The sequence below is a fragment of the Eschrichtius robustus genome, chromosome 2, assembly GCF_028021215.1.
Source record: "Eschrichtius robustus isolate mEscRob2 chromosome 2, mEscRob2.pri, whole genome shotgun sequence".
NCBI classification, from domain to species: domain Eukaryota; kingdom Metazoa; phylum Chordata; class Mammalia; order Artiodactyla; family Eschrichtiidae; genus Eschrichtius; species Eschrichtius robustus.
Genome location: NC_090825.1, coordinates 28,378,071 through 28,404,414, shown reverse-complemented (window position 1 = coordinate 28,404,414; position 26,344 = coordinate 28,378,071). Strand labels below are relative to the sequence as shown.

General features: G+C 45.0%; 2 protein-coding genes across 6 annotated transcripts in view; one reads left to right on the top strand and one right to left on the bottom strand.

Annotated features, from left to right (window-relative positions):
* Nucleotides 1–10,536, bottom strand: part of RAI14 (retinoic acid induced 14) — a 148,539-nt gene extending 138,003 nt beyond the window's left edge. For 2 of the 5 annotated variants that reach the window (XM_068535219.1, XM_068535220.1), the window contains exon 1: nucleotides 10,349–10,535. The gene's annotated coding sequence lies outside the window, so the exon portion shown is untranslated. Of the gene's footprint in view, nucleotides 1–1,929; nucleotides 2,083–10,348 lie in introns of all 5 variants that reach the window. The other 3 variants (XM_068535218.1, XM_068535217.1, XM_068535221.1) reach the window with 3 other exon arrangements.
* Nucleotides 10,537–22,381: 11,845 nt separating this feature from the next.
* On the top strand, nucleotides 22,382–24,333 carry LOC137756063 (signal transducing adapter molecule 1-like). Its single transcript, XM_068532282.1, is given in 4 exon segments — nucleotides 22,382–22,536; nucleotides 22,711–23,053; nucleotides 23,177–23,807; nucleotides 23,810–24,333. Coding segments are annotated over 4 exon segments (1,647 nt in total). The 5' UTR covers nucleotides 22,382–22,387.
* Nucleotides 24,334–26,344: the final 2,011 nt, after the last annotated feature.

Sequence of the window (26,344 nt, the reverse complement as noted above, 5' to 3'; positions counted from 1 at the left end):
CTACAGATTACGGCGGAGGTTTCCACAGTTTAGCAACAATATGGAGGAGCAGAACTTCGAGATATTTAGATGCTTCCCCATCATTAGGACATTTCTGTTCCTTAAGAAATTATTCTAATGTCCTGTATAACACCTCTCTCCAAGCTATAAAACAATGAAATACTACAATGCTTTACAACAATTAAAAGCACCAATATCATAATAAAAGTGTATCTTAAAACAATCACCAGCGAGACAGTAATGGGGCGGTGGGGCGGGGGGGGGCAGGTGACATTTGTTCTGGAAGCCACACATAGAAGCACCCGCAGCCGGCAGGCTGCCACCTCAGATATCACCAGGATAGGGTGAGCTACTCTTTCTGTTTCTTTTGCCACCGTGGATATAAACACCCGCTTGCAATGTAATGAGAATCAAACGCGCTTTGTTCCTAGCAGTATGCTCTTAAAATAATCAGGGGTTGTTTTAAAGGAGAAGAAGAAAGCAAGCTTGTTGCCAAACAAGGCACAAACAGTAACAGCCGTCAACAGATTGGCCAGGAGACAGGCTGGGACAGGAGTCATTCTGAAGAAATCTTGTTCTAGCTTTGAGAGACTCCAGAGGAAAAGCAATAGAAAAAGTCAACAAACAGCACACCAACATGGTGTAAAGTTGTATAGCATAGAAAGAATCTAATTACTGAGGAGATGATCAAGATTGCTGACTGGATGTATACAGAAGGTTAGTGGCAGAAATGAGTTTTTTCTTTAAAAAAAAAAAAAACCTCCTAGGAAATCCCAGATGGTATACAGATATGGGTTGGTTTCCATGCCTATATTTTCAAGTTTTTCCCAATTTAAAAAAAGCTCATAGGAAAGAAATGTGAAACTTTTTTCTCAAAAGAGAAAAATGATACAGCCCCAAAGAAAATTAAGGATTTTTTTTTTTTAAACAAAGATTCAAGAAGGTTCTGAGAGTATTCGAAGCAGCTTGCATCCATGACGAATGTGGATTGGGCCTGAAATAAGATTCAGCTTGAGAGAGAATGGTAGACTACTCCCCACACAGCCCTGCGCGAGGCCTTCCTGACATGGTTCAATGCGGGACCTCAGGGCCCTACATATATTTGTGGCCCTTGAACAACACAGGTCTGAACTGTGCAGGTCCACTTATATGTGACATTTTTTCAATAAATAGATTGGAAAAATTTTGGGAGATTTGCGACAATTTGAAAAAACCCACCAATGAACCGTGTAGCCTAGAAATACAAAAAAATTTTTAAATGGTATGTCATGAATGCATAAAATGTATAGATACTAGTCCATCCTTACATAGGCATAACGTGAGTGATATTTAATATAAAATAAATGTGTTAGTTTTCTTACTGTTTTGTAACTTTGCTGTCAAAGAATTATATTACTGTAGAGTATGCCTCTGTCTCTCATAACTGGAGAATCTGCATATCAGCCTATCATCACAGGTAAGTGTTTTTTTAAAAAATGGAAAGATGTTTCCAATACTGTATTATTAATGTGACTGTAATACCATATGTCATAAAATTTTATCAAGATTCATTCATTAGTGTATAGGCTACACTACCATGAAGCAATTGTATCGACTACACTAGGCTACCATAAAGCAATCACATGGCCACTTCTTCCTATAAATATGAATTTTTTCACATCTTTTCATTTTTGATGTCTAGTGTTAGTAATACGCATAACATCTACAGCGTTTTGTTATCATAAGACAATCCCGATGTAGATACTGACAGACAATTCATCATATAAACAGACAACGTAAACTTACAGTATCAATACATACAGTACAGTATTGTAAGTGTATTTTCCTTACACTATTTCCTTAACATTTCTTTTTTCTAGCTAACTTTATTGTAAGACTACAATACATAATATACATAACATACAAAATATGTGCTAATCGACTGTTTACCTTATCAGTAAGGCTCCTGGTCAACAGTAGGCCATTAGAAGTTAAGTTCTGGGGGAGTCAGAAGTGATACATGGATTTTCAACTTGGTGGGAAGGGGAATCCCCCTGACCCCCCTCACCGTTCACGGATCAACTGTGTTTTCCTTCTGGCTGCCTTTGGTAAGGAAGAAAGAAAAAGCAACCCATCAGTCCATAAGCCTTGTGGCTCACCAGTTCCCACGTCCTCTGGGGTAGCAGGGAGGGGGCTACTGCGAACAGGCTGCTTCTCCCACCAGTGAAATGACTGTGGGTCAAAACATGCACCGAGGGGGCCTCCCTGGTGGCGCAGTGGTTAAGAATCTGCCTGCCATTGTAAGGGACACAGGTTCAAGCCCTGGCCCGGGAAGATCCCACATGCCACGGAGCAACTAAGCCCGTGTGCCACAACTACTGAGCCTGCAAGCCACAACTACTGAAGTCTGCATGCCTAGAGCCCGTGCTCTGCAACGAGAAGCCACGACAATGAGAAGCCCGCGCACCGCAACGAAGAGTAGCCCCTGCTCGCCGCAACTAGAGAAAGCCAGCGCACAGCAACGAAGACCCAACACAGCCAAATATTAATTAATTAATTAATTAATTAATTAAATTTTTTTTTAAAATGCACCGAAAGTTAGCACTCCCGTTCACTTTTGAAAAGCGATCAGTCACCAGCAGGTCAGCTCTCTCGTAGGAGGCGATGGTCAAGTTATGTGAGCATTCTCATCAAACTAGGAGGCTCAGCATAGAACTTGTTAACTCACTGACAAAGCTTGACAAATAGATTTGTTTACGTGGGTCTCACCCAGCAGGATGCTAGGGGACTGGGTTCCAGTTCCTTTTCCAACCATCAGATGGCATTTTCAATGCCATCTGCCCCACCCAGGACTCCCCACTAGTCTCCAACACAGCTTGTCCAAGTCTATACCAGTCTTCTTCACTGACAACAATTATCATTAGCTCCATGTGGGGCTCCCAAGGTCACTGTCTACATCCGAGAGAAACAGAAATGGACAGCATCTAGAAGCCCTGTGCCAAGAGCAGCCAGAGCTAAGGTTCACATCTAGCTTTGCCTCTTACTGACTGTGCCACTTTCCAAGGGGTCATTTCTCTTCCCTAGACCTCAGTCTCCGCTGTAAAATGGGTTCCCACCGCCATCCCATTCCAACCACTGGAGCCTTGTGCCCCAGTGGAGTGAGAATGTGTTAACCTCTTTAAACCTCGAAGCTCCATGAAGGCAGGCAGGCTGCTCATCCCTGGATCTTCTGTCTACTGCCCAATGACTCCACCAACACGTGCTGCTCAAGGGGGATCGGACACCACATGAGACGGCCCGCACCTCCGGAAGCTGCCAGCCTAGGAGCAAAGTGACTGGAGCCAAGACAGCGCTCAGTTCAATTAAACCAACTCATTGAAAGAACCTGCATCATTCACCCTGTAACAGGTAGGCCCGCATCCCTCTTGGCCCCATTATTGGCTGAAGAGACGGAGAATGTCGCCTAAGATGGAGGGACAGAACAAGCTCCTGAGCATGGTTGACGATGGCAGTACCTTCTCCCAGCACCTACTGCCTCCCACAGAAGGGCGAGTTCCTCTGGAAGAGCAGGCTTCCAGCTGAGGGCCAGCTCCCCAACTAGGAAACGTGGCCCTGTCTTCCTCGAGTCCCTTTGGAGGCAGCCCCATAGGCTAGGAGGCCAAGATGAGAAGCACAGAACAGAGAGCCAGTCAGGATATTCCCCCCACCTGGCTGAGCAGTCAGAGATCGACCCCCATGAGCTTAGAAGTGTCTTGGGCTGGACCCAGGGACATCTCAGTTCCCTCCTGCAACAGCAAAGGGAGGAAACTGCTGCCACCTGGAAAGCAGAAAACGGTACAGGTCCAATGCTAGACCAAGAAATGTTGTCCCTGGGGTGAGGAACTCATGACCCAGCCTTAGAATCCATCACATCTCTGCGAAATAGTCATACGACAGGTTTGCTTTTTATTACTTCTAAATAGCATCTTACTGCATCCAATAGAAATAGTTCCTAAAAATGGTCAGTGGTATGTAGACTGGTTAGTAGGGCAACTAGAGACTGGTTTTCCTACTGAGGGTATAAAACCCACAATTATTACTTTTCACTCCTGTATGATAGGTTATCAGGTCTGGGGAACAGTGGCACATGACAGAAAACAGACCCCCTGTCACTGGACTCCTGATCCTTATAAGGTGGCTGTTAAAGGTAAACAGGACAAAGGCAACAAGATTTTCTAGGTACATTCAATAGATCTTGGGTTAACCCGGGGATTCCAAAGAGGTTCATAATTGGGCTTCACACAGGGACTTCCATGAACCTCTTGAAACTGACAAAGATTACAAATGTACGGCATCATTTCATATAAGTGAATTTCCCCCTAGGAAAAGTGGTCCAACACCTGCATCCAATTTGCAAAAGTGTCCATCTTTGACTCAAAAATATTTAAGAATCACTGCTAGATGGCCTGCCTCGGTTTGCAAAATGAACTCCTCTTGGAGGAAAACACTTGACTCTGTGCTGCCCTGGAGCAAAGGAAGCTGCTCAGCCTTTTACTCCCCACCAGTGAGCTCTGCCAGAGCTTTTTTTTTCCTGGCTGCGTTTCTGTCACTTCAGCCAGCAAAGGGAACTGGACAGACGTAGTGAAAGTGAAAAGAGAGAGATGCTGCTGGGCTGTTAATTCTAGAGTCATGTAGCTCTTTAAAAAGAAAACATTCTGGATTCAGCAAACTGAATTCATCTAGTAAGCAAAGAAAAAAAAAAAAACAAAAGACTGATACTGCTCTTACCAACTGCAATACTTAACAAGGATAAGAAAAGTTGAATTGAGGTTTAAAAGTAGTAATTGATTTTGAGGGAAATTGATATAGTAGAGGATGAATTGCTTATGTTTGGTTACTTGATGATAAACTTTGGTGTTCACTAAATGTCAATTTAAGAAAAAAATAAAGGAAAAAAGTATATATTTTCTTCCACTGTAGAATACACTTCTTGGACTGCAATCAACTTTTCTCACAACTGGATTCCGTTCATTTAGAAGCAGGGATGGATAAGCCATGAACTCCCAAAGGTTGCCCCTCACCCAGGGGTGACCAATGGTTGTGGAATTTATAAGGCAAGACACTATTTCCAGTGAATACTATTTACTACAGAAAGAACTGGACTAGGTCCCAGGTAAGGTTAAATGAGGTGAGACCCATCACACAAAACCAGCTGGTGAAGTAGTTAAGACACAGTATCTGCTCCAAAGGGTGGATAGGGCAGAAAGGGGTTTCTTAACTATACGTAAGAGAACCAAGGCTTAGAGAGGTGATGTGACTTGCCCGAGAAAGGAGAACTACATCTTCTGAACTTCAACCTTAGCATTTTGCTAACTACCTCTACTCCTCGGCCTTTTGATTACTGTTTAAATTCTCTTCTAGACTCTGAAAGCTCAGTATCTGATGACCACCCTTAAGGACTTTATGGCCCTGGGGGGGGGGGGGGGGTGTGGGTGTGTGTGTGTGTGTGTGTGTGGTGTAGTTCAATGTTAACCATCTACTATGTGACAGATACTCTATTGGACACAATATAAGATTGAAGAATGAGGCACACTTCAAAGAGAAAAATGTTTTGTTTTAAAACAAATGGCTAAGTCTGTACAGTTACAGTTACTTATTAAAATATTGACTAAATTGACTAATAACCAGTGAGTCTGATATCAAAGGCTAAAGCAGTCTGTTCATTGTAGATGGCTAGAGTTGGGAAACTGAGGTTTGATTAACAACATTTCTCTTTCATTAAACCAACACTTTTCAGCTCGTGGGTAGCACTAAAACAAAAAGAAATAATCTCTAAATCATGCAGCATCTTAATGATTTTTTTTAAAAGGATACCATCAGTATCATATACCTATATAAATAAATAATGGGGAAAAAAAAATCTAGAATCCTTTTCCCTATCACCTATTTAAAACATACCCAAGAGGCCTTTGATATATTCAGCTTTGTTTTGTCAACTCCTATATTCATCATTTCTCCTACATAGAGGAAATCCAGTTGGCTTTTAGCAAAATAATGCACGGCACTAACAGTGAATGTTTTCAGTACCATGAGTTAAGGATTTTATGATGTGACAGTTTTTTAAGTATTTCTGGGTACACTACTATATATACTGGTTTCTCCTGGATCTTCAGATTAAGGTCACCATTCCCCCCAACCACAGAAAAAAGAAAACAACACCTCAGGATGAATGCACAAAATCAGAGCAATGATGAGTAAACCCTCTGCAACAATTCTGAGAAATGCACTTTCTATTCTTAGAAATTCAGTGTGGTGGGTGTTACTCGAGACCATTTCTAGTCTGTTTGGATCCTGTATGGAATGGAGAATGAACATCACTTGGTTATACATCTTCCACATTTAAAATGTGGGAAAGCTAAGGTACCAAGAAACGGAAAGATGGGTGTGCTTCTGAGCACCGTGTAACTTATGTTTTCTTCTGAATTCAGGTTTAGGTAAATGCTGCAGAAAAATATGAAGACACAAGTGCTGTGTGGGATAGATCACACAGATTTAAATAAAGTGCTTTGTGTATAAGAACCTGTGTTTTTATCCTGATGGAACCTGTAAATATGACATCTGGGGCACTCAATTACAGCCGGGAGAAGAGCCAGCACCATTTAGGATATCCAATATGTGCTGGGAGAAATTCTAAGTAGAAAAATCACAACAAAAAAGCATGAAATTCTTTCATTCAACAAACATGTGAGTACTTACGGTACGTCAACAATGTTCTAGACGCTAGGGATTCAACAGTAAACAAAAAGAGACAAAACCCCTGTCTTCCTGGAGCACATATTCTAGTAAGGACAGACATACTACTAATATGAACCAAACTAATACAAACTTCTGGCAAGTTTGAAGGCAATTAAGTGCCATGGAAGAAAATAAAGGAGAAAAGGGAATTCTGTGTCCAGTGGTTAGGAACTGGTGCTTTCACTGTTGGGGGCCCGGGTTCGACCCCTGGTCAAATAAATAAATAAATAAATAAATAAATAAATAAATGGCTGAATAAATAAATAAAGGAGAAAAGAGCAGCAGGACATGCTGGAAGGGGGCGGCCAGGGAAGATGGGCTGAGAAGGTGATGTCTAAGTGAAGAGCTGAAATGTTGTCCCTGGGGTGAGGAACTCATGACCCAGCCTTAGGGTTGAGGGGCACAGCCCTGGAGACATCTAGGGGAAGAGCAGTCCAGAGAGTGGGAACAGTAAATGCAATGGCTCTGAGACAGGAGTGTGCCTGGCAATTTGAAGGAATAATGAGGAAACCAATGGGTTTAAATGCCTTGAACTGCTTCCAGATTATGAGGTTACAATTCAGGGCAAAATGTCATGAACACAGCCATATTTTCATACACACTTAGAGCAGGAATGTGCCTTTGTAAATGCCTACTCAAGCCCCTTAATCTTTCCAAGTCTGAAGAAATGAGGAAGAGAAGGTAGAGTGAGTAATCCAGGGTTACACCACCAGTGACTGGCCAAGAAAAGGCTTCAGCACAAGTATCCCAAACTCAGCACCACACTTCTGTCTCATGCTCCAACTTTATAATTAAGAGGCACTCTTATTTTTTTTTTAATTGAAAAAACTAAAGAATCCAGCCAACTAACACTCTTAGAGCTAAAAATTAATCAATTTCACTTTTCATTCAGCAAATAACCAAGAGAGACCCTACATACACCCTACATATTGCTGAGGAAGAAATAATAAATGCGTCATTACCTAGATCTCACTACCCAGCAATCAAATGTATAGGTGTGTAACAAAGAAACTACTCAAGGAAGCATGTCTCAGATGTTGACTGCAGCACTGTTACAGTAAAAAAGTGGGAAAGATCAACTGTCCTCTGCAGAAAAAGTGTAACAGTGAAAAACTGGAAACTCAAATTTTCTCTTGGTGAGGAAAAGAGTATGCTATAATTTATTTATACACTAGAATTCTCTGTAGCAGCTAAAGTAAATAAGATCTACATGTACCTCAAACACATAACGACAAATTTAAAAATGCAAGCCGTGTGTATATAGAATCATGCCATTTAAGTAAAATGTTAAACACACAAGCTCTCGGATACAGTTTGCGGATATGTAATACCGAAGTACCAAACACCTTTGGGCACTCTGTAGACTGACTTCACATTAGTGGTTACCTGAGGATGGAGGCAGGGGAGGAAGGATGGATAAAATATTTCAGTTACAGTTTATTTTTAAGGGCCGGGTCGGGGGGGTGGGGGCGGGATATGAAGCAAGTATGGAAAGATTAGGAACTCAAACATAAGTAGTGGAAAAATGGAAGCCTTACTATGTTATGTTCCCTTTAGGTATGTTTGAAATTTTTCCTACTTTTATTTGGAAAAAAAGGAAGGAACAGAGAGACAGACAAAGCTCCTTCATCACATTCCAGTGACTCCAAGGCCGAGTTCCCCTAACTTGCAAAGCTCAGGTTCTTCACCTTTAAAAGGTGAGTGATACTAGGTGTGCCTGCCTCAAAGATGCTATGGAAGTGGCAGTCTGGAGACAGAGCTTCGTTGTCAGATACACTACTAGCAGGCAGGGGCACTACATCACGTCCCCATTGAATCTCCAGGGCCCAGCATCCATTACGTTATTTCAATTTCACAGATGATAGTAATAAGATTTTTCATCAGGGTTATAACCCTCCCTCCCTCCCCCCAAAAAGCCATAAAAACACATCTAAGGAGTGTAAATGATACAATACATTCATTACTGAAGCATTTCAATGAATGGAGACAGCCCAGAATGGGAGCACCTCTCCCAATCCAACTTCTGCAAGCACTGGTTAAAAATTACAAGAACTGGATAAATTTCCTCACATAAAATCTATTATCTTACAAGCGGAAGGGAAAAAATATGACACTGGTTAAGTAAGCATCATTAAGAAAGGATGATCTGATTACATCCATCAGTAATAAAATTCCCAGCCACACCTGTAAACAACGACGCTGCAGGCTAGGGACAGAGCAATCAAAATCCAGCCTCCTTGTGATACACTCTCTCTTTTCCAACTTTGTTCAGACCTCAAGGAGGTGAGACTCTCCTCGCTAAGATGAGCTTCTTTTAAGTCTCACTGATCAGTAAAACCAATTCCTCCCTCTGCCAGGCCCTGACGGTCTTGACATGACATTCTCCAGAGAACTGGCAGGGCGCTCGGTAGTCTCCTCCCGCGGAAGGAAAAGAGAAACCCATCTAAGTCACCTGTGAGCCTGTGGCCAAGGGAAGCCGCTGGTTCAGGTGAGCGGCCTTGAGCCCGCAGATGTGCCCCAATCACTGGAAACAAAGTTGCGCTGAGCTGGGCTCCTTGGAGAAGCCCAAGCCTGGCTATAGAGCCCAGGCGCTGGGAGATCACTTGCAGCGCCTCTACTTTCCCCTGGGCTGCGTCTGCCGCGTCTGCTGTCTCTCCCGGCTCTGAGGCCCACCCCCCTCCACAAAAGCGGGGGACGAGGTCCAAACGCAAGGGAGAGCGTGAGCCCGGGGTTAGCAGATGTACTCTGCAAACTGCAGAAACTAAACCGCGGGCACAAAAACCTGCCGAGCCAGCAGCGAAGGGAGGGTGGGTTAGGGAGGGTACCCACCCTCCTGGGCAGAGGTTGGGGTAGATGGCGGGCGGGCGCCCCTCTCGCGCGCGGCTCCACATCCTCCCTCCCCCCAAAGTCCCAGCTGCCCGAACTCCAGCATCTCTTCTCCCGGCCCTCCTCGGAGCTGCGGTGGGGAGCGGGGTCAGTCGCAGGCCCGGAGTGGCCCCGCCAGCACCCCTGGGCCAGCGGAGGGCTCCCGGAGTTAGAAAAAGAACAATAGCGGACGCTCGGTCGCCGAGCCCTCCGAGTCTCCCGCTCGCGCCTTCCTCCCCAGCTCCTCCAAGTTCAGCGCGGAGGCGGGTCGAGCCCTGAAGCGGGGATCGGGGGGAGCCAGACGCAGGCGGGCCAGGCAGGTGGGACAGGGAGCCGACGCGGGGCACTCAGAACGCCCCGCCGGGGACTGGTCATTCATTCCCACCCGCGCTCCCGCCGCACCCACCCCTGCCCCAGCCGGCCTGCGAGTCGCGGGGGCCGGGAGGAGAAAACCCCGCTCCTAACTTGGCTCGTCCTCCCTTTCTGCTCTGACGCCCACCATCCTCCTCTTCCTGTGTTTCTCAGTCTGCCCTCTGCAGACAGTGGGCGGCCGGCGGGGACAAGGGACGGGTGGCGGGACCCTCGCTGCCACCCCGCCAAGCCACTCCGCCGGCGCGCCGTCCGCGCCTCCTGGCCGCCTCCCTCGTCCGAACCCCAGACACAAAGGCGGGGACCGGAGGCCGGGAGCCCGCTCCGGGGAGCTTCCCGACTCTCGGCGCCGCGCACTCACCCCATCTAGGCGGCGGCGGCGGCTCCCGGGCCCCGCTGGCTGCGCCACCCCGCCCGCCGCTTCCCCAGGAAAACGCGGCCGCCGGGCTCGCTTCCTGCTCCGCTTCCTGCGCCTCGGTCCCTCCTCCTCCCCCGCTGCGGGGGTCAGTGGGCGCCGCGGCTCCCGGGCTGGGCCGGCGGGGCGGGGCGGGGGCAGCACCACCACGTGGCCGCCCGGCGCCGGCCCCCGCCGACCCGGATCCCGCGGGAGCGGGAAGGGAGGTGCTAACCGTTCCCCTCCCCTTCCACCCCGCGCGGCCCCAAATTCCGCGAGTCAGGTGATCCGGACCTGCGGGAGGTACTCCCGGCCCGCGCGCCCTGGGCGTCCGCGGCTTGCTTTTAGTTTTCCACAGATCGTGGGATTCTCCCCCGTGGATCTTTCATCATCATCACCTGAAGTTAATGGAAACCACCGGTGCTCTGACCCCAGGGTTTAGGACGGATGAGATCCTGAATAGTATGCATTTCTGGTTAACGTCCAAAGTCGTTTGCGGTCGTGGGGTGTTTTAAAGTCGCTGATCCAAGCGCTTTCTAACCAGAATCAAATCGGTCATGTTTTCCAAAATTACTGAACAGAAAGTAAACTAGAACATGCTCGTAGTCTCTGGACTGAACCAGTTGGTTGGAATATGTTCGGTAACGCTCATCAGGTGGCAGGAGAAAACTACCAGCGTTAAGTGTTGCTCGGAGAGTTAGGAAGGAGAAACCTACTGTCTGAACTGAGAGGCACCATAGGGAACGCCCTCCCTGCAGGGTGTGGGATGCAAAGGAGGCGCCGACAGCCCCTCTCCCTTCCCCAGCCCGCTGAGCCCGGCGTTTGAATCGTGATGGGCTCCTCCTGTAGTTCCAAGGATTTCAAAGCTCTCCACCTCCCATTAAATTTGGGACGGCTTTGCCGCTCATTTTGATCATGTTAACCAGCTGTGGCTTAAAAAGTCTTCTGATGAACCTAGGGGCAGGACAGGAATAAAGACACAAACGTAGAGAATGGACTTGAGGACATGGGGAGGGGGAAGGGTAAACTGGGACGAAGTGAGAGAGTGGCATGGACATATATACACTCCCAAGTGTAAAATAGATAGCTAGTGGGAAACAGCCGCATAGCACAGGGAGATCAGCTCGGTGCTTTGTGACAACCTAGAGGGGTGGGATAGGGATGGTGGGAGGGAGGCTAAAGAGGGAGGGGATATGGGGATACACGTATACATACAGCTGATTCATGTTGTTATACAGCAGAAACTAACACAACATTGTAAAGCAATTATACTCCAGTAAAGATGTTAAAAAAAGAAGTCTTTATTCACCAAAGCCCCTGTGTTCCCCCTGTTAACTCTACATCCTTTGCACAGGGCAGGAAGTTTTCTAGAATAAATAAGTGGTATGAGTCCTTTTTTTGGTGAGATCGACTTAATCAATTGATTTTTTTTTAATTCCAACAAAACTGAAATTAACCTGAGTTCAGTTTATAATGTCTTGGTCAGATCTCCACGACCCCAGGTCAGACTTCGTCTGTACCCATGTCTCCTCCACCCATGGCCAAGCCAAGGGAACAGCCTGTCTTAGCTTTAACAGGTGACTTATCAAACAGAGAGCAAAAGCTGTGTAACTAGTTGCATGGTCTTCCCTTCCTAAATCATAGGTCAGAGATTCCTTAGAGAAGTGATGAAGAGCACGTTTAAAGCAAGATGTACACTCCTCTCCCTGTCTTTTATCCCTCTCAAATCGCCCTCTAAAAGACACGTGAACTGGTAAACTTCTTTTTGGTTTAGTGCTGGCAATTTCCACAATACAGTTTTTCATTGCAGTTCATATGAATGGTGTAGCGTAGGGTATTTATCGGGAACAATACTGCCACGTGTGAGTTTTCTGTTCCCCTTTCAGCAGGTCAGTCTCATTCAAGTGGTGGCAGCCGGCAAGGTGGGCATTGGAACGGGGTACAGGGTGTACTGTGCTGCTTTGGAAAGTTAACATGTGTGTATTCTGTAGCTGAAGGAGTTAAAATATCAAACAAAACTGTGTAAGGCAGGGTCATCAGCCTTTTATTCATAGCGGCCCTGTCCCTCTTCTTTTTTTTTTTTTCTCTTCTACATGGCCAGGCCCTGTCCCAGCTACCTGCTTGGGGGCCGGTAGGCCCCTGTCAGCCCTGTGGCTCCCATAGGTGGCTTGTGTACTTATTCTCCTTAATTAATTAATTTATTTATTTATTTTAAATTTTAGAATTTTATTTATTTTTTAATACAGCAGGTTCTTATTAGTTATCCATTTTATACATATTAGTGTATATATGTCAGTCCCAATCTCCCAATTCATCACACCACCACCACCACCCCGCCACTATTCTCCTTAATTTATAATCCCACCATCTACATTAGTCTGGGTGAGAGATTGTTGTGGACGGAAGGACTCATAGTTAATCCATGTGCCAAGACCCTTTACCAGCTCCCACCCTCCGCTGAAACTCAAACCACCTGCTTCAGACCACAGCTGACATTCTGCCACCTGCAGGGAGATTGGTGGTCAAGTATGGGGTTGAACACCCATACTTGACCACCAAGTGGTTTTATTGCCCAGGCCTTTTAGAAAGTGCTAATTGGGTTCAGGATACATTGAACACCACCCTTGGATGGAGAGCCGACCCACGTGAAAGGGTTTGAGAGATGGAAGCAAGGATAAAATGACCACATAAACTGCATAAAGTTGGTAGAACCTTTTGGGGATGAACAGCATGTTGAATTTCAGTAGGAGAAGTACCCCCGGATCAAAGCAACTGTGGTGTGATGTGCAATACTAGCAGTAATAAGAGCCAGGGGACCAGGTTTCCTGACCCCTGTGTTTGACTAACTTGCCATTTGAACTGCACCACGTGTTTGAATCTCGCCTGGCCCACTTTCCCAATCAGTAAAAGAGAATGTTGAATTACGTGGCCTCTAACATCCTAAGACCATTCTCTTAGTTTGAAGAGCCTTCACAAGCAACGTTGTCCCCACATGTTATGGCAAAGGGTCTGTTCTAGCAGGTCCTAATAGTGTTGCTATCCAGTACTTAGCAGGATCCGTAAATGAAATTCATCAATTGGTAGGGCTCAATTTTCATTTTTGAAATTAAATAATATTACATTCCTTCTTTCTTGCTCCATCTCTCACCAATATCAGTTCTCCCCAGATTAAAAACTTCTTAAATTTGAGAAACCAAAGCTAAGACTTGTTGGGATAAAAAGAAACTGTCCCTGAAGGAGGAGATAGAGATAGCCGAAAAGTACCAGAGTCAAAAAGTACCCCTCCGCTCTTTGGTGTTTGGTCAGGATCTGACTGCATTTCTGGGTCTAGTTAGAGGCAGCATAATTTAGAGGAATGTGGTGATATTGGACCCAGTCCAGAGAATGGAACAAAAACACAATCAGAAGGTTGGAGAGAGATCATCTACGGGGAAAAGGCCAAATATTCATAGCAAAACCACCTTTTGTGTTTTCTTGACGATGTTTCCAAATAGGAGGAAACTGTGACATGGGAGAAATTAATACGTGTGGCATTGCTTTTCATAATTTAGTAAGACCATAGTAATAAAGTAGCGTGCAAACACTGATTAGCCCATGGTTTCTCCACTTGCCAGGAAGCCAGCAGAAATTTCTCCAAGGGTAGGTTACTACCCTTTCCTTCTCAGTGACCTTGGGCACCTGATGGGGAGGGGAGGCTAAGATGTTTGGTAAAAATACATTCCGCAGCCCTGCATCAGAGCCCCGATTGCAGGAGTATGGCAGAGAAGCTAAGCATCTGAACCTTGACACTACAGACCTGAGAAGGTCTTAAGACTGTCTGGCCCATCATCTCCAATGAGGAATGGAAAGTCTGCAGAACTGTTCTGTCCAGTACGGCAGCCACTAGCCATGTGTGAACACCTGAAATGTCACTACTCTACTAGGCTACTGAGCATGTGAAATGTCACTAGTCCAAATTGAGATGTGCAGTAAATGCAAAATACACACCAAATTTCAAAGACTACAAAAGAAAAATATCTCACAAATAATTTTTATATTGATTACACATTGAAATGCTGATATTTTGGATATATTAGGTTAAATATATTATAGACACTAATTTCAGTTATTTCTTTTTGCTTTTTAAAATGTAGCTAAGTAGAAAATTTAAAAATTACTATCTGGCTTACATTGTATTTCTATTGGATAGCACTGCTGTGGGGGCTAATATTAGCAGCTAACACACATTTAGCATCTACTGTGTACCAGGCACTCTTCTAAGTGATATATACATTAACTATGGTGGTCATATACTTAATTATACAATCTGTGACACTTCTGAGAGTGAAGTAGAGCAGGCAAATGCTAAACCAGCCAGGATACCGGACAAAAGGCATAAACCGGAACTGTCCTGAGCAAACTGAGATGTCAGGCCCACCTAATGTTAGGTCAAGTTAATCCTTACGTCAAACCTATAAGTACCATTATTATCCCCTTTGGGCATATGAGGGAACTGGGGCACAGAGAGATTAAGTAACTTGCCCAAAGTCACACAGCTGGGAAGTAGTGGTGTTGGGATTCAAATCAGGGCAGTCCAGCTCTCGAGCCTTCACTCGTAACTGCTGTGCACCACTGTCTGCTCAAGAGCTAAATATGGATAGAGGATTTAGTAGATGCCGTTTTCCTTAATTCTCACAGCAACTTGGACAGAGTATTATCCTGTTTTTACAGTGCAGAAACTGAGCTTTAAATAGATCCAGCAACTTGTCCAAATCCTAGAACCAGAAAGAATGGAGCCAAGAATCGAGGTTTGGGATGCCCGACTCCAGAGAGGTCCTCTTAACTGCCATGTCGTATTGCTTTCAGGCCATCTCTGTTTATAAACGACTCTCGTATTGATCTCACTTCTCCCCGTTCTGGCGGAGGACTGGATAAGAGAAGATGAGAACCCAGGTGTCATCACCTTGGAACAAATACCAAAAACTCAATCTTCTTGGCCTCTTCTTTCTCGGAAGGAACATTTTAAGATACTCCAAAGAGCCATCCATGTGCCACATTGGTTGTTCTGCTGCGCATGTCAGAAATTCCAGAAAATATCTGCCATTGAGGCCATGGAGGAGGGCATTGTGAGGCGCTCACAAACAACAAGGAGGCAGCTGATTATCAAAAGGCTAAGAGCAGGGCTTCCCTGGTGGCGTAGTGGTTGAGAATCTGCCTGCCAATGCAGGGGACACGGGTTCGAGCCCTGGTCTGGGAGGATCCCACATGCCGCGGAGCAACTGGACCCGTGAGCCACAACTACTGAGCCTGCACGTCTGGAGCCTGTGCTCCGCAACAAGAGAGGCCGCGACAGTGAAAGGCCCGCGCACCGCGATGAAGAGTGGCCCCCGCTTGCCACAACTAGAGAAAGCCCTCGCACAGAAACGAAGACCCAACACAGCCATAAATAAATAAATAAATAAATAAAAATTAAAAAAAAAAACAAAAGGCTGTTCCTTTAAAAAAAAAAAAAAAAGGCTAAGAGCAGGGGCTTTCACAAAGCTCCACAGTCAGAAGCAATAACGTGGCATGTCCTTCCACAAATGTGCCAGTAGCAGCTTTTCTGGCTTCCTCTGCCATGGGTCACAATCTTAGCAGCCCCTTAGGATCACCTGCCATTAAAAATCACCAATTGCCTTGGCCTCATGCCTTAGAATACTGGTTAAAGTGGTCTGGTATGGGGCCCAGGCACTGGTATTTTATACTCCCTCCTTAGATTATCAACAAGTGGGACCTTGGCTGTCTTGGGTGTCCCAGCCATGCCTGCAGCATCTGGATCTTGATTTAGCATCGCAAGCAAAGTGAGATTAGGTGAAGAGGGTGGGGTGGTTCTTGCAACGGACCTTGCAAAAGTTGATGCTCCAGAATGATCTCCTGATAGAGTGATTCTAAAACAAGCCACTGTTTTTGTTGGCCTGGTCCACTTGTTTTCTGTCATGGCATTCAACCTGAGCTCCAGAATTTTGTCCTCTTTGTTGAGATAACTTCTGCTTATGAGGTATTTTAATTCGTGTTTCTTTCTTATCCAAATAGTGCACCCATAATACATCTATGTCCAATTTAGGCTGATGAGTTATTTCGCATCTGTTATGGCTTCTTGTTTATGTTTTTCAAAGGCTTGGTAGCCATTTGGCTTCTGTTATTCATTTTCATCTTTCCATTTTTATTGCTTTCTTTAAAATCCTTAGAAGATGATGTGAAGTAGTTTGCTTCTTGTTTTCAAAATTTGTCTTTTGACTTTGCGAGAGAACACATTTTTTTTTTTTTTTTAAGAAGGAATCCTTTTTTTTAAACCAGATTTTATATTTTATTCAAATCACATTTATTTTAAATTTATTTATTTATTTATTTATGGCTGTGTTGGGTCTTCGTTTCTGTGCGAGGGCTTTCTCCAGTTGCGGCAAGCGGGGGCCACTCTTCATCGCGATGCGCGGGCCTCTCACTGTCGCGGCCTCTCTTGTTGCGGAGCACAGGCTCCAGACGCGCAGGCTCAGTAATTGTGGCTCACGGGCCTAGTTGCTCCGCGGCATGTGGGATCTTCCCAGACCAGGGCTCGAACCCGTGTCCCCTGCATTGGCAGGCAGATTCTCAACCACTGCGCCACCAGGGAAGCCCGAGAACACATTTTTAAGAGACACTTTCCACGGCAGACTGTTCGTGCTTAAGATATACAACTACACTACAGTGAAGATAATTTACCAAAATTCCACAAACCCCTTGTTTGCTTTGCCTTAATACAAATTCCTCGGTGATCTAAATATGTGCCGTAAGCAGGTTTCTCACATTCAAGGTGGAGGTTCTTCTAAGGTCAAGTTATCATTCTTCCTTCACCTTCTTCAAGGAGAGTCCTGTAACTTTTCGTTCTAGATTTCCTGTTTGAGTTTCAGAACAGGAAGATTAAGGCCATGAAAATGCTCCTGACTATCCTATGTCATGCCGGAAGAGAGAGGCACAACCAGAGGGGAGCCAGAAAGATGGCTGTGAAGAGTCCTTCCCCAGAGCTGATGTGGGATGGGGAAGGGGCACAGAAGCCAGCAGAAGCAGGGAAAGAGGCCATGGTGACTGCCCGCCGTGGGTTCCCACAACCCTCAGGACACAAATGCCAAGATGACAAATTGACTTCACAATAATAGACCAATAAAAGGGAGGAGGGCCGGGTTCTGGTGTTAAGGATACCGAGGTCACCACTGACCAGGTAGAGGGGAGGTTATGTAACAGGGAAGGGAGTTTTGGAGGCCGTTTGGGAAAACCAGGTCAGCATAGAGTTAGTCTGGGAAATTTGCCACCAAAACACCCAAGTCTCTGGGACAAAGAGGTGGAGGTCTGAGTGGGTCTCATATTTGCTTTGTGGGCTTCCAGCAAGTATTTTAAAACATTGCATTTAAACTGTGTGCCGTAAGAGGACTCTCCATTCACATCCAACATAACACGCTCATATCAAGAAACGTAAATCATGAGAACATTCAGTGTGTTCCCTCTCATCCTGGTTCACCTCCCTGACCACACTGCCTTCTGTTTCAAGTCTGCGCATTCTTATTTGCATGTTCGGTTCAGAGGGATGGAAAGCAATTCGAGGTTGGAGAGGCATCTTGGAGAAATTTTAGAATATTGTGTGTGAGGCCAGACCTGCAGAAGACCAGTGAGAACAGAGAAGCTGTATCTGGGCAGGAGCCCTCCCCGCGTGGCCCGGAGAGTGGGCTTCTCGGCCCAAAGCATTTGTCAGCTACTGGGCAGCAATCATGATTGACCTCTTCTTTTCTCTTCGTTTTCAAACATGGAGTAAAGATGAGAAATGAGAGAGGTTTTTTTTAAAAAAACAAAAAAGAAGAAATACTGTCAGGTTGTGGGTTGAGCCCTGGCTTCTCCATTTACTAGTGCAATTTGGGGCAGATCACTTAATGTCTCTTGGCCTCAGTTTCCTCATCTGCAAAATGGGGATAATATTAGTGCCTGCCTTTTGAGATATTTTGGAAATTAAATAATTAATACATATGAAGCTTGTACAATAGTTCCCTGGCACAGAGTAAGAGCTAAATAGATAATATCAATAATTAACCTAAAAAAGATCATAGGATATAGTTTAAACACTTCTAGGGCACAATTTGCTAAATCTTTATGGAAAATTATTGGCTAATATGTAAGGTACAGCATTGAACACACATAGTAAAAAGAAATATGAGATGTCCTTGACCTCCAACCTATTTGGAGAGATGACCTTAGGCATACATGGACAAAGAGTCATCAAAAGAAAACAGCAAATGCCTTCATGTTGCTTTCTAGCTCTTTAGCACTATTCTGTGGCTTTGCCAAGCCATGTTGCCAGGCAAGCTGTGCCCTTGAAAATGTGAGGCGTACTATTCTGCTGAACTATTATGAAGCAGTGTGCTATGGGAACCAAAATATAAGTAAACCCACCTCCACCCACAGAGATTCCAATTCTAGAGTGCAGCCTGGATTGAAAATGACTATACTACGCAGCTTCCGCGCTAGTAAATAATGTGATAGAAACATCATGAGCATTGGAATCAGCTGCCTGTTACAGTGATAACGGTGCCTGTTATGAGGTAACAGTGGCTTTAACAAAATAGGGGCTTGTTTTTCTCATATTCTGAAAAGTTGCTTTATTTAGATCAGTGGCTCAAGGTTGTCAGGTCTGAGGTCTCTGTGATTCTCTAGATTTTCCCCTCATTGTCAGAAGACAGCTTACCTGCCTACAGTATCCATTCTGTGTTCCAGGCAGGCAGAAGGGGAAGAGTGGACAGCCAGTGTGGCCCGCCCCTCTTAGGGAGATCTTCTGAAAGCCCCACCCAACTTCTTAATTTTATTGGTCAAAACTGTATCACATGGCCAGCCCCCTCTGAAAGGAAGGGAAGGAAACACAGACTTTTTTGCTGGGTACATGGTACATGAAATAAAATTGGGGTTCTGCTAATGTGGAAATGGGGAGAATGGATATTGGGTTTATCTGTTGCTGTGAGACAAACAACCTCAAAACTTAGTGGCTTCAAACAGCAACAACAATATTATCTATTATTTCTCATGATTCTGTGGGTTGACCAGGTGGTTCTGGAATGGCCAAATAACTTGAAATGGTCTCACTCCTAGAGCCGGTGGTTAGTGTTTGTCCCTGGCTGGAGGTCAGCTAGGGATTGTTGGCTGAGATACTGGTTCTCCTTCGCATGGTGTCTTGGGCTTCCTCACGGACTGGTGGCTGGGTTCCAAGAAGGAACGTTCTGAGGGCATGCACCTCAATGTGCAAGTGCTTATCAAGCCTCCACTTATACCATGCTTGCCATGGTCCCATTGGCCAAAGCTCATGGCCTGGCCGAATCCAAAGTCAAAGTGGGAAGCAATTACACAAAGGCATAAAATCCAGGAAGCAGGGTTCACAGGGGACCAGCAAAGTACCAGGTCACCATAGGTAGGCATCTAGCTATCTCTGCCAAAGCATCTTTTTTGATAATATGTTAAGATTTATCAATGCTTATTTTGCAGCAAACGTAGAACAATACTTGGCAAGCATTAACTCTGAAAATCCTCACAACAACCTTCTGGGGTATATGCTCTTATTATTTCCATTTAGAGATGAGGAAATAGATCAAGGAAGCTTAAGAAAGTTGCTGAAGGTCACATAGTAAGAAAACACCAGGGTTAGAATTTGAACCCAGTCTGAATATTCAGCTTGGACAGGGGTTTGTGAGCACATTCTGGCTGCAGGAAGATGGGAGGAAATCAAGTGACAGGGATCTAATAAGACAGCCATTTAAGAGAGATTTCCCCCATGTTTTAAATACCATTATCTTTCATCCTCTCCGGTAGCAGGTACAGAGAGAAGAGTGACATATCCCTGCCCATCAGAGTCAAGGCAGAAGGACTGTACTGAGGAGATGCTCACTTGCTTTCTGGGCAGGTGGTCTAATGCACGCTGGGCCCCTCTTCCCCAAGTACACACTGCGGAAAGCAGAGGTGAAAGCACACGTGAGCCAGGTAAAGTTGGGATGGCTACAGTTGCCCCTGGGAAAACTTAAGAAGTCTGAACACCTATAAGCCTCAATGAAGGAATCTAGGAGGTTTCTGAAAGGGAAAAAACCCGAAATTTACTGCCCTTATACCTAGGCAAGTGTGTCAGAAGCGAATCACCCTAACATGCTAGAAACACCTTCCATTGATGAAAAGCACAGTGAAGACGCTCTACTTTTTCTGTTTGAAAGTGAGTTTCTCCAAGTGTGGCCTCTGCACTAGTCTGTCCACAGAAATACTGACTCAGGTTCTCCATTGGGTGGATCAGAAAATCTGCATGTTTAAGGAGCATACCAAGGGACTCTTATACACAATACATTTGCGAATTATTGGTTTAAAAATGTTCTTTCAGTTTGATGATTTTTAAAACAGTGCTTTCAAACTTTTAAAAAAATTTTCTTTATTTATTTTCTTTCTTTCTTTTACTTTATTTTATTTTTTTGGCTGCATTGGGTCTTCATTGCTGCATGTGGGCCTTCTCTAGTTGCGGTGAGCCGGGGCTACTCTTTGTTGCGGTACGTGGGCTTCTCATTGCGGTGGCTTCTCTTGTTGAGGGGCACGGGCTCTAGGCGCGTGGGCTTCAGTACTTGCAGCACATGGGCTCAGTAGTCGTGGCTCGCAGGCTCTAGAGTGCAGGCTCAGTAGTTGTGGTGCAGGGGCTTGGTTGCTCCATGGCATGTGGGATCTTCCCGGCCCAGGGCTCGAACCCGTGTCCCCTGCATTGGCAGGCGGATTCTCAACCACTGCACCACCAGGGAAGCCCTGGTTTTCAAACTTTAATGTGCGTCTGAATCCCCTGAGATCTCTTGAAAAAGTAGGTTCTGATTCAGTAGGTCGGAAGAAAGGCTTGGAATTCTGCCTTTTTAACAAGTTCCCAGCCCTGATGCTGGTCTGAAGAACCAAGCCCCACACCTTGTCGCCAAGCTTTAAAAACCTTGGAGAGAAAAAACCAAAACAAACCCTTTTGGATTGTAACATAGGAAGGCAGACAAACACAGCGGAAGTGGAGGCCGGGGTACCCTCGGCGCATCTGTGGGAGAGACAGAAGGTCACTGCCCTTTCCAAAGGGACAGGTCACTGATAAAAGACACAGACGCAGTAGCAAAAGAGGGAGCTTAGAGATATCCAGAGCAGGCTCCCAGTCGAGGTGAGACTGATGGGCAAGTGCAACAGGATAGAGTGATGAAGGTGTTTTTCTGATGAATCTGGCCTGAGGAGTTCAGACCATCGTTAAAGAGCTTGAAGAAACTCAGAAGAGTCAGATGGTGCAAAATCAATGGAACTGAATGAACACAAATATTTAGACAGGCTGATCTCCTAAGGTGCAAAAATACACAATTTGTATTTTAAGAGTTTGTGTGTGTGTTTTTTTTTCAACCCTTGCTTTTTGCTGTGGTTTTATGTTGTTTATACGCAGAAGGAAGATACTGGTAGTATATGTTATGTGCTAGTTCCCCAGAAAAGTACATTTTTAATCCTTGCAAATGAATCTGGATACCTTCCTCAGGCAGATCCCCCCGCCGCCCCGCCCCAGGAGGCGTATAGAGCAAAGTGCATTCTCTTTGCAAAGCGGAGCCCGATACTATATACCTTAGCTACACAGTGGCTGGCATCGATACCACTCTTTAGAGTTAACAAAGGATTTTTACACCTGTCACATTTTTTACCCCCCCCCATTATAAAAAATAAGTAAGGCAATAATTACTGTCCTATTGTGCAGTAAAAAAAAAACTAAGGTACACAGAGTTTTAGGGATTTGTCTAAGGAGCAGACTCAAAGCTAGAGCCCCGGCTCCTCCGCTCTTGCTGCCGCTGCCGCGGTAGCTGGGGGTCGGGGAGAGGAGTCGCGGAGCCCGGAGAGTCCGTCTCGGTCGCTGTTTTTGCCTGAGGACCCTTCCTTCCTCGGTTGCACACTGACTCCCTTGGTGTCGACGGGGAGTCCCTGCAGACACCTCAACACGCAGTGGAGATGCCTGTCTTTGCCACCAATCCCTTCGATCAGGATGTCGAGAAAGCAACCAGTGAGATGAGTACTGCTGAGGACTGGGGCCTCATTTTGGATAGCCGTGATAAAGCCGGTCAGTCTCGCACCGGTGGTTATTGGATGGATTTAGAATAGTCTTTTGGGATGGTGTAGCCCCATCACCAAGGCCTAAACGCTCTGCTGCAAGGACTGTCCACTTTGGTATGAGCTCTGACAGCTGTGTGAGCTTTGGGAACCCTTCAATGTAGAGCTCTCAGTCACTTTTTGTCCAGCCTTGTGGGCAGCAGACCTCAGTGGACACCATGCAGACCTAAAGATTGTCTTCGGTCTATTATGAGGAGGGTGAACCATAAGGGTCCTCATGTTGCTATGCAGGCTCTGACTTTTCTAGGAGCATGTGTATCAAATGGTGGCAAAATTTTTCACTTAGAAGTATGTTCAAGAGATTTTGCTAGTGAAGTAAGCAACGTATTAAACAAGGGTTACCCTAAAGTGTGTGAAAAAGTAAAGGCTCTTATGGTTGAATGGACGGATGAATTTAAGAATCATCCACAGCTTAGTCTAATATCAGCAATGGTTAAGAACCTTAAGGAACAAGGTGTTACGTTTCGAGCTATTGAATCTCAGATGAGGATACTGAGACCCAGAATGGTTAAGTGACTTGCCCAGGGCCACAGCTAGTAGTTGACAGAGCTGGAACTAGGACACAGGCCTCCTGACTCTCAGTCCGGTGTTCCTTCCACTACACGATCCTGCCTTCTGTTTTATATTGAGGCTGCAGAACAAGCAAAAGCAAGCCCAGTTCTGGTAGGCAAAGATCCTGGTACTGTGGCTAACAAAAAAGAAGAAGAAGATTTAGTGAAAGCCATTGAGTTGTCACTGAAGGAACAAAGGCAGCAGTCAACCACCCTTTCCAGTTTGTATCCAAGCACATCTAATCTCTTAACTAACCACCAACACGAAGGCCGAAAAGTTCATGCTGTATACGACTTGGAAGCTGCTGAAGATAATGAACTTACTCTTAAAGCGGGAGAAATTATTACAGTTCTTGATGACAGTGACCCCAACTGGTGGAAAGGTGAAACCCATCGAGGCATGGGGTTATTCCCCTCTAATTTTGTGACTGCAGATCTCACTGCTGAACCAGAAATGATTAAAACGGAGAAGAAGATGGTACAATTTAGTGATGATATTCAGGTAGAAACAAAAGAACCAGAGCCGGAACAAGCCTACATGGATGAAGATAAAATGGACCAGTTGCTACAGATGTTGCAAAGTATGGATCCCAGTGATGATCAACCAGATCTTCCAGAGTTACTTCATCTTGAAGCCGTGTGTCACCACATGGGACCTCTCATTGATGAGAAGCTGGAAGATATTGATAGAGAACATTCAGAACTCGATGTTAAGTGATGGAGGCCCTGTCCTTGTATGCCAGGTTAATGAATGAAGATCCAATGTACTCCATGTGTGCAAAATTACAGAATCAGCAGGATTATATTCAGTCATCTGGTGTTTCTGGTTCTCAGGTGTACCCAGGCCTTCCTCAGCGTGGTGCTCACCCAGTTGCAGGGAACGCACAGATGAGCCACGTCCAGAGCTACAGCCTTCCCCCGGAGCAGCTGTCTTCTCTCAGCCAAGCAACAGTGCCACTGCCGGCGAGCCCAGCCCTTCCTAGTCAGCAGGCTCAGGCTTCCTACCTCAACACAATGGGCAGTTGTGTTCAAGGAAGCACGTAGCCCAGCCAGGCTTCAGTGTACTGTCCTCCCCCTGCCGCCGCTGCCGCCCCCGTCGTCATGATATGCCAGAACGCAGGGACCAGCCTGTCCCAGGTGCCGAACTACACTTTAACATCAGCACTGCCCCAGCCCGGAGGCAGCTATCAGCCACCTCTGCCCCAGCAGCCGTACTCTCAGAAGGCCCTGCTATAGGACTGGGATTCCTCTTTGTGGTAAATATCTGCTAAATGCCGATGACAACGTTATGAGATTCTTTGATATCTTAAGATTTGTTTATCCTCAGCTTATAGGAATCGTATCTTGGTCAACAAGTTCCAGTATTCAAGAAGGGAGACCTCTCTTCAATTTGCACTTTTTTAGAGGTCCTCCCCTCCCCCTCCCCCAGAGGAATGAAACTACTTACGACATTTAATTCCTTTCGTCATATGAAAGAATCAATGCAAGATTATTTGTCTCGTAAAATTACCTGGTCTGCAAAACAGTCAAACTGGCGAGCATCGTTGTGGCAGATGTTGTGTGCATAGATCGCTGTGTAACTTCATTTGTGGCCACTTTGAATCACAGTGGTGATCATGTGAATATATTTAACACTGTTAACTTAATTGACATTGCTGTTTTATTTTAATCATGAACAACTACCATGTTTCATAATGTTTTATGTAAATTTAAGATAATTACACTGTCCTTTTAAACTGCAAGAGAACAAAGCTGTAGCATATGTACATGAAGGCATTATATTGTCCATGTTTCAGTTTCCCATTAAACTGAACCTTCCTTGGAGTAAAAAAAAAAAAAAAAATCTAGAGCCCCAGTTTTCTGAGGCCTGGTCCCTGGATCTGTTTGCTACACTACAATATTTCCATGGATTATTGGAATCTCATAGACACCCAAAGGAGAGGGGGCACTCTGTCCCACTAAACTGAAGCAAGAGCACAGTTTCTTCAGGCATAACTGAGAAAGGCCTAAGTGGTTGCAGAAACCCCAGCTTACAGAGCTGGGGAATGGACTTTGGCCTCCAGCAACATGGCTGACGGGAAATTCTGAAAAAATTTCCCTACAAACACGTAGAAACACCGGGTACTATACACCAAGCATTTGGTTTTAAAAGCACAGTTAAACTTGTAAGAAAGTGAGATTCACAGGCAGCAAGAAAAAAAGTTGAAACCAGAGTGGCTAGCAGACCCTGAAGAATGGGGCTGCTTGGGGCATCTGCTGATGCAGGGAGCTTGGTTCTCTGTGCAGGGACTACAGGCCTGTTGGGATGGGAACTGAGACCCTGGAGAAAGCTAGGGGTCTCACACATCTACATTCTCAAGTCAAAAGTTGGGTTAGGAAAAAAAAAAAATCCATCCTCTAGCAAAAAGAAAGCCAACAAGGAAATGTCTTTATTTCAGCCTTGGTAAAAGGCATGAAAAATGAAAACAAAGTAGGTCTCGCCTGTGAATTTATAATCCCAAGCCTGACATCATGGTGATTTAGTATTTACTCTGCTTGCATGGTCCAGGAAACTCCAGGTAGAAAAATTATTTTAAAAATACATCTAGTTCATAACACCCCAAGGCACCTGGTATTAGGAGGGATGCAGCTTCAACCCAGAGTCTTCAGGATTCTTACATTTAAGAGGAGCCTTATTTGAACTGACAGCAAAAATAAGAGACACATGAGAAAAGAGCCACCACAAACTGGGCTCAGCAGAAACAATGGAGAACAGAATTAGACTACAAGAACTCTGGGCATAGGATTATCTAATACAAAATGTAAAATAGGTGTGCTTAACATATTTATGAAGAAACAGAGGGAATTGTAACCATAAGAAATGAACAAAAGACCATCAAGAATAAATGGGCACTGTGGTGACCTAAATGGGAAGGAAGTCCAAAAAAGAGGGCATATATGTATACGTATAGCTGATTCATTTTGATGTACAGGAGAAACTAACACATGACATTGTAAAGCCACTATATTCCAATAAAAATTAAAAAAAATAAAATGCTTATAAAAAGTAAATTAATGTTAATTTAAAATTTAAAAAAAAAGGATAAATGGGCAGTTTTGAAAAGAACCAAATAGAATTTCTAGAAATGTAAAATATAATGATTGAAATTTAAAATGTAATGGGTGGATTAAATGACAGGTATATCACAGCTAAAAAGAATTACTAAACTGGAAGAGAGGGATGAAGAATCACTTCATAATGCTGTAC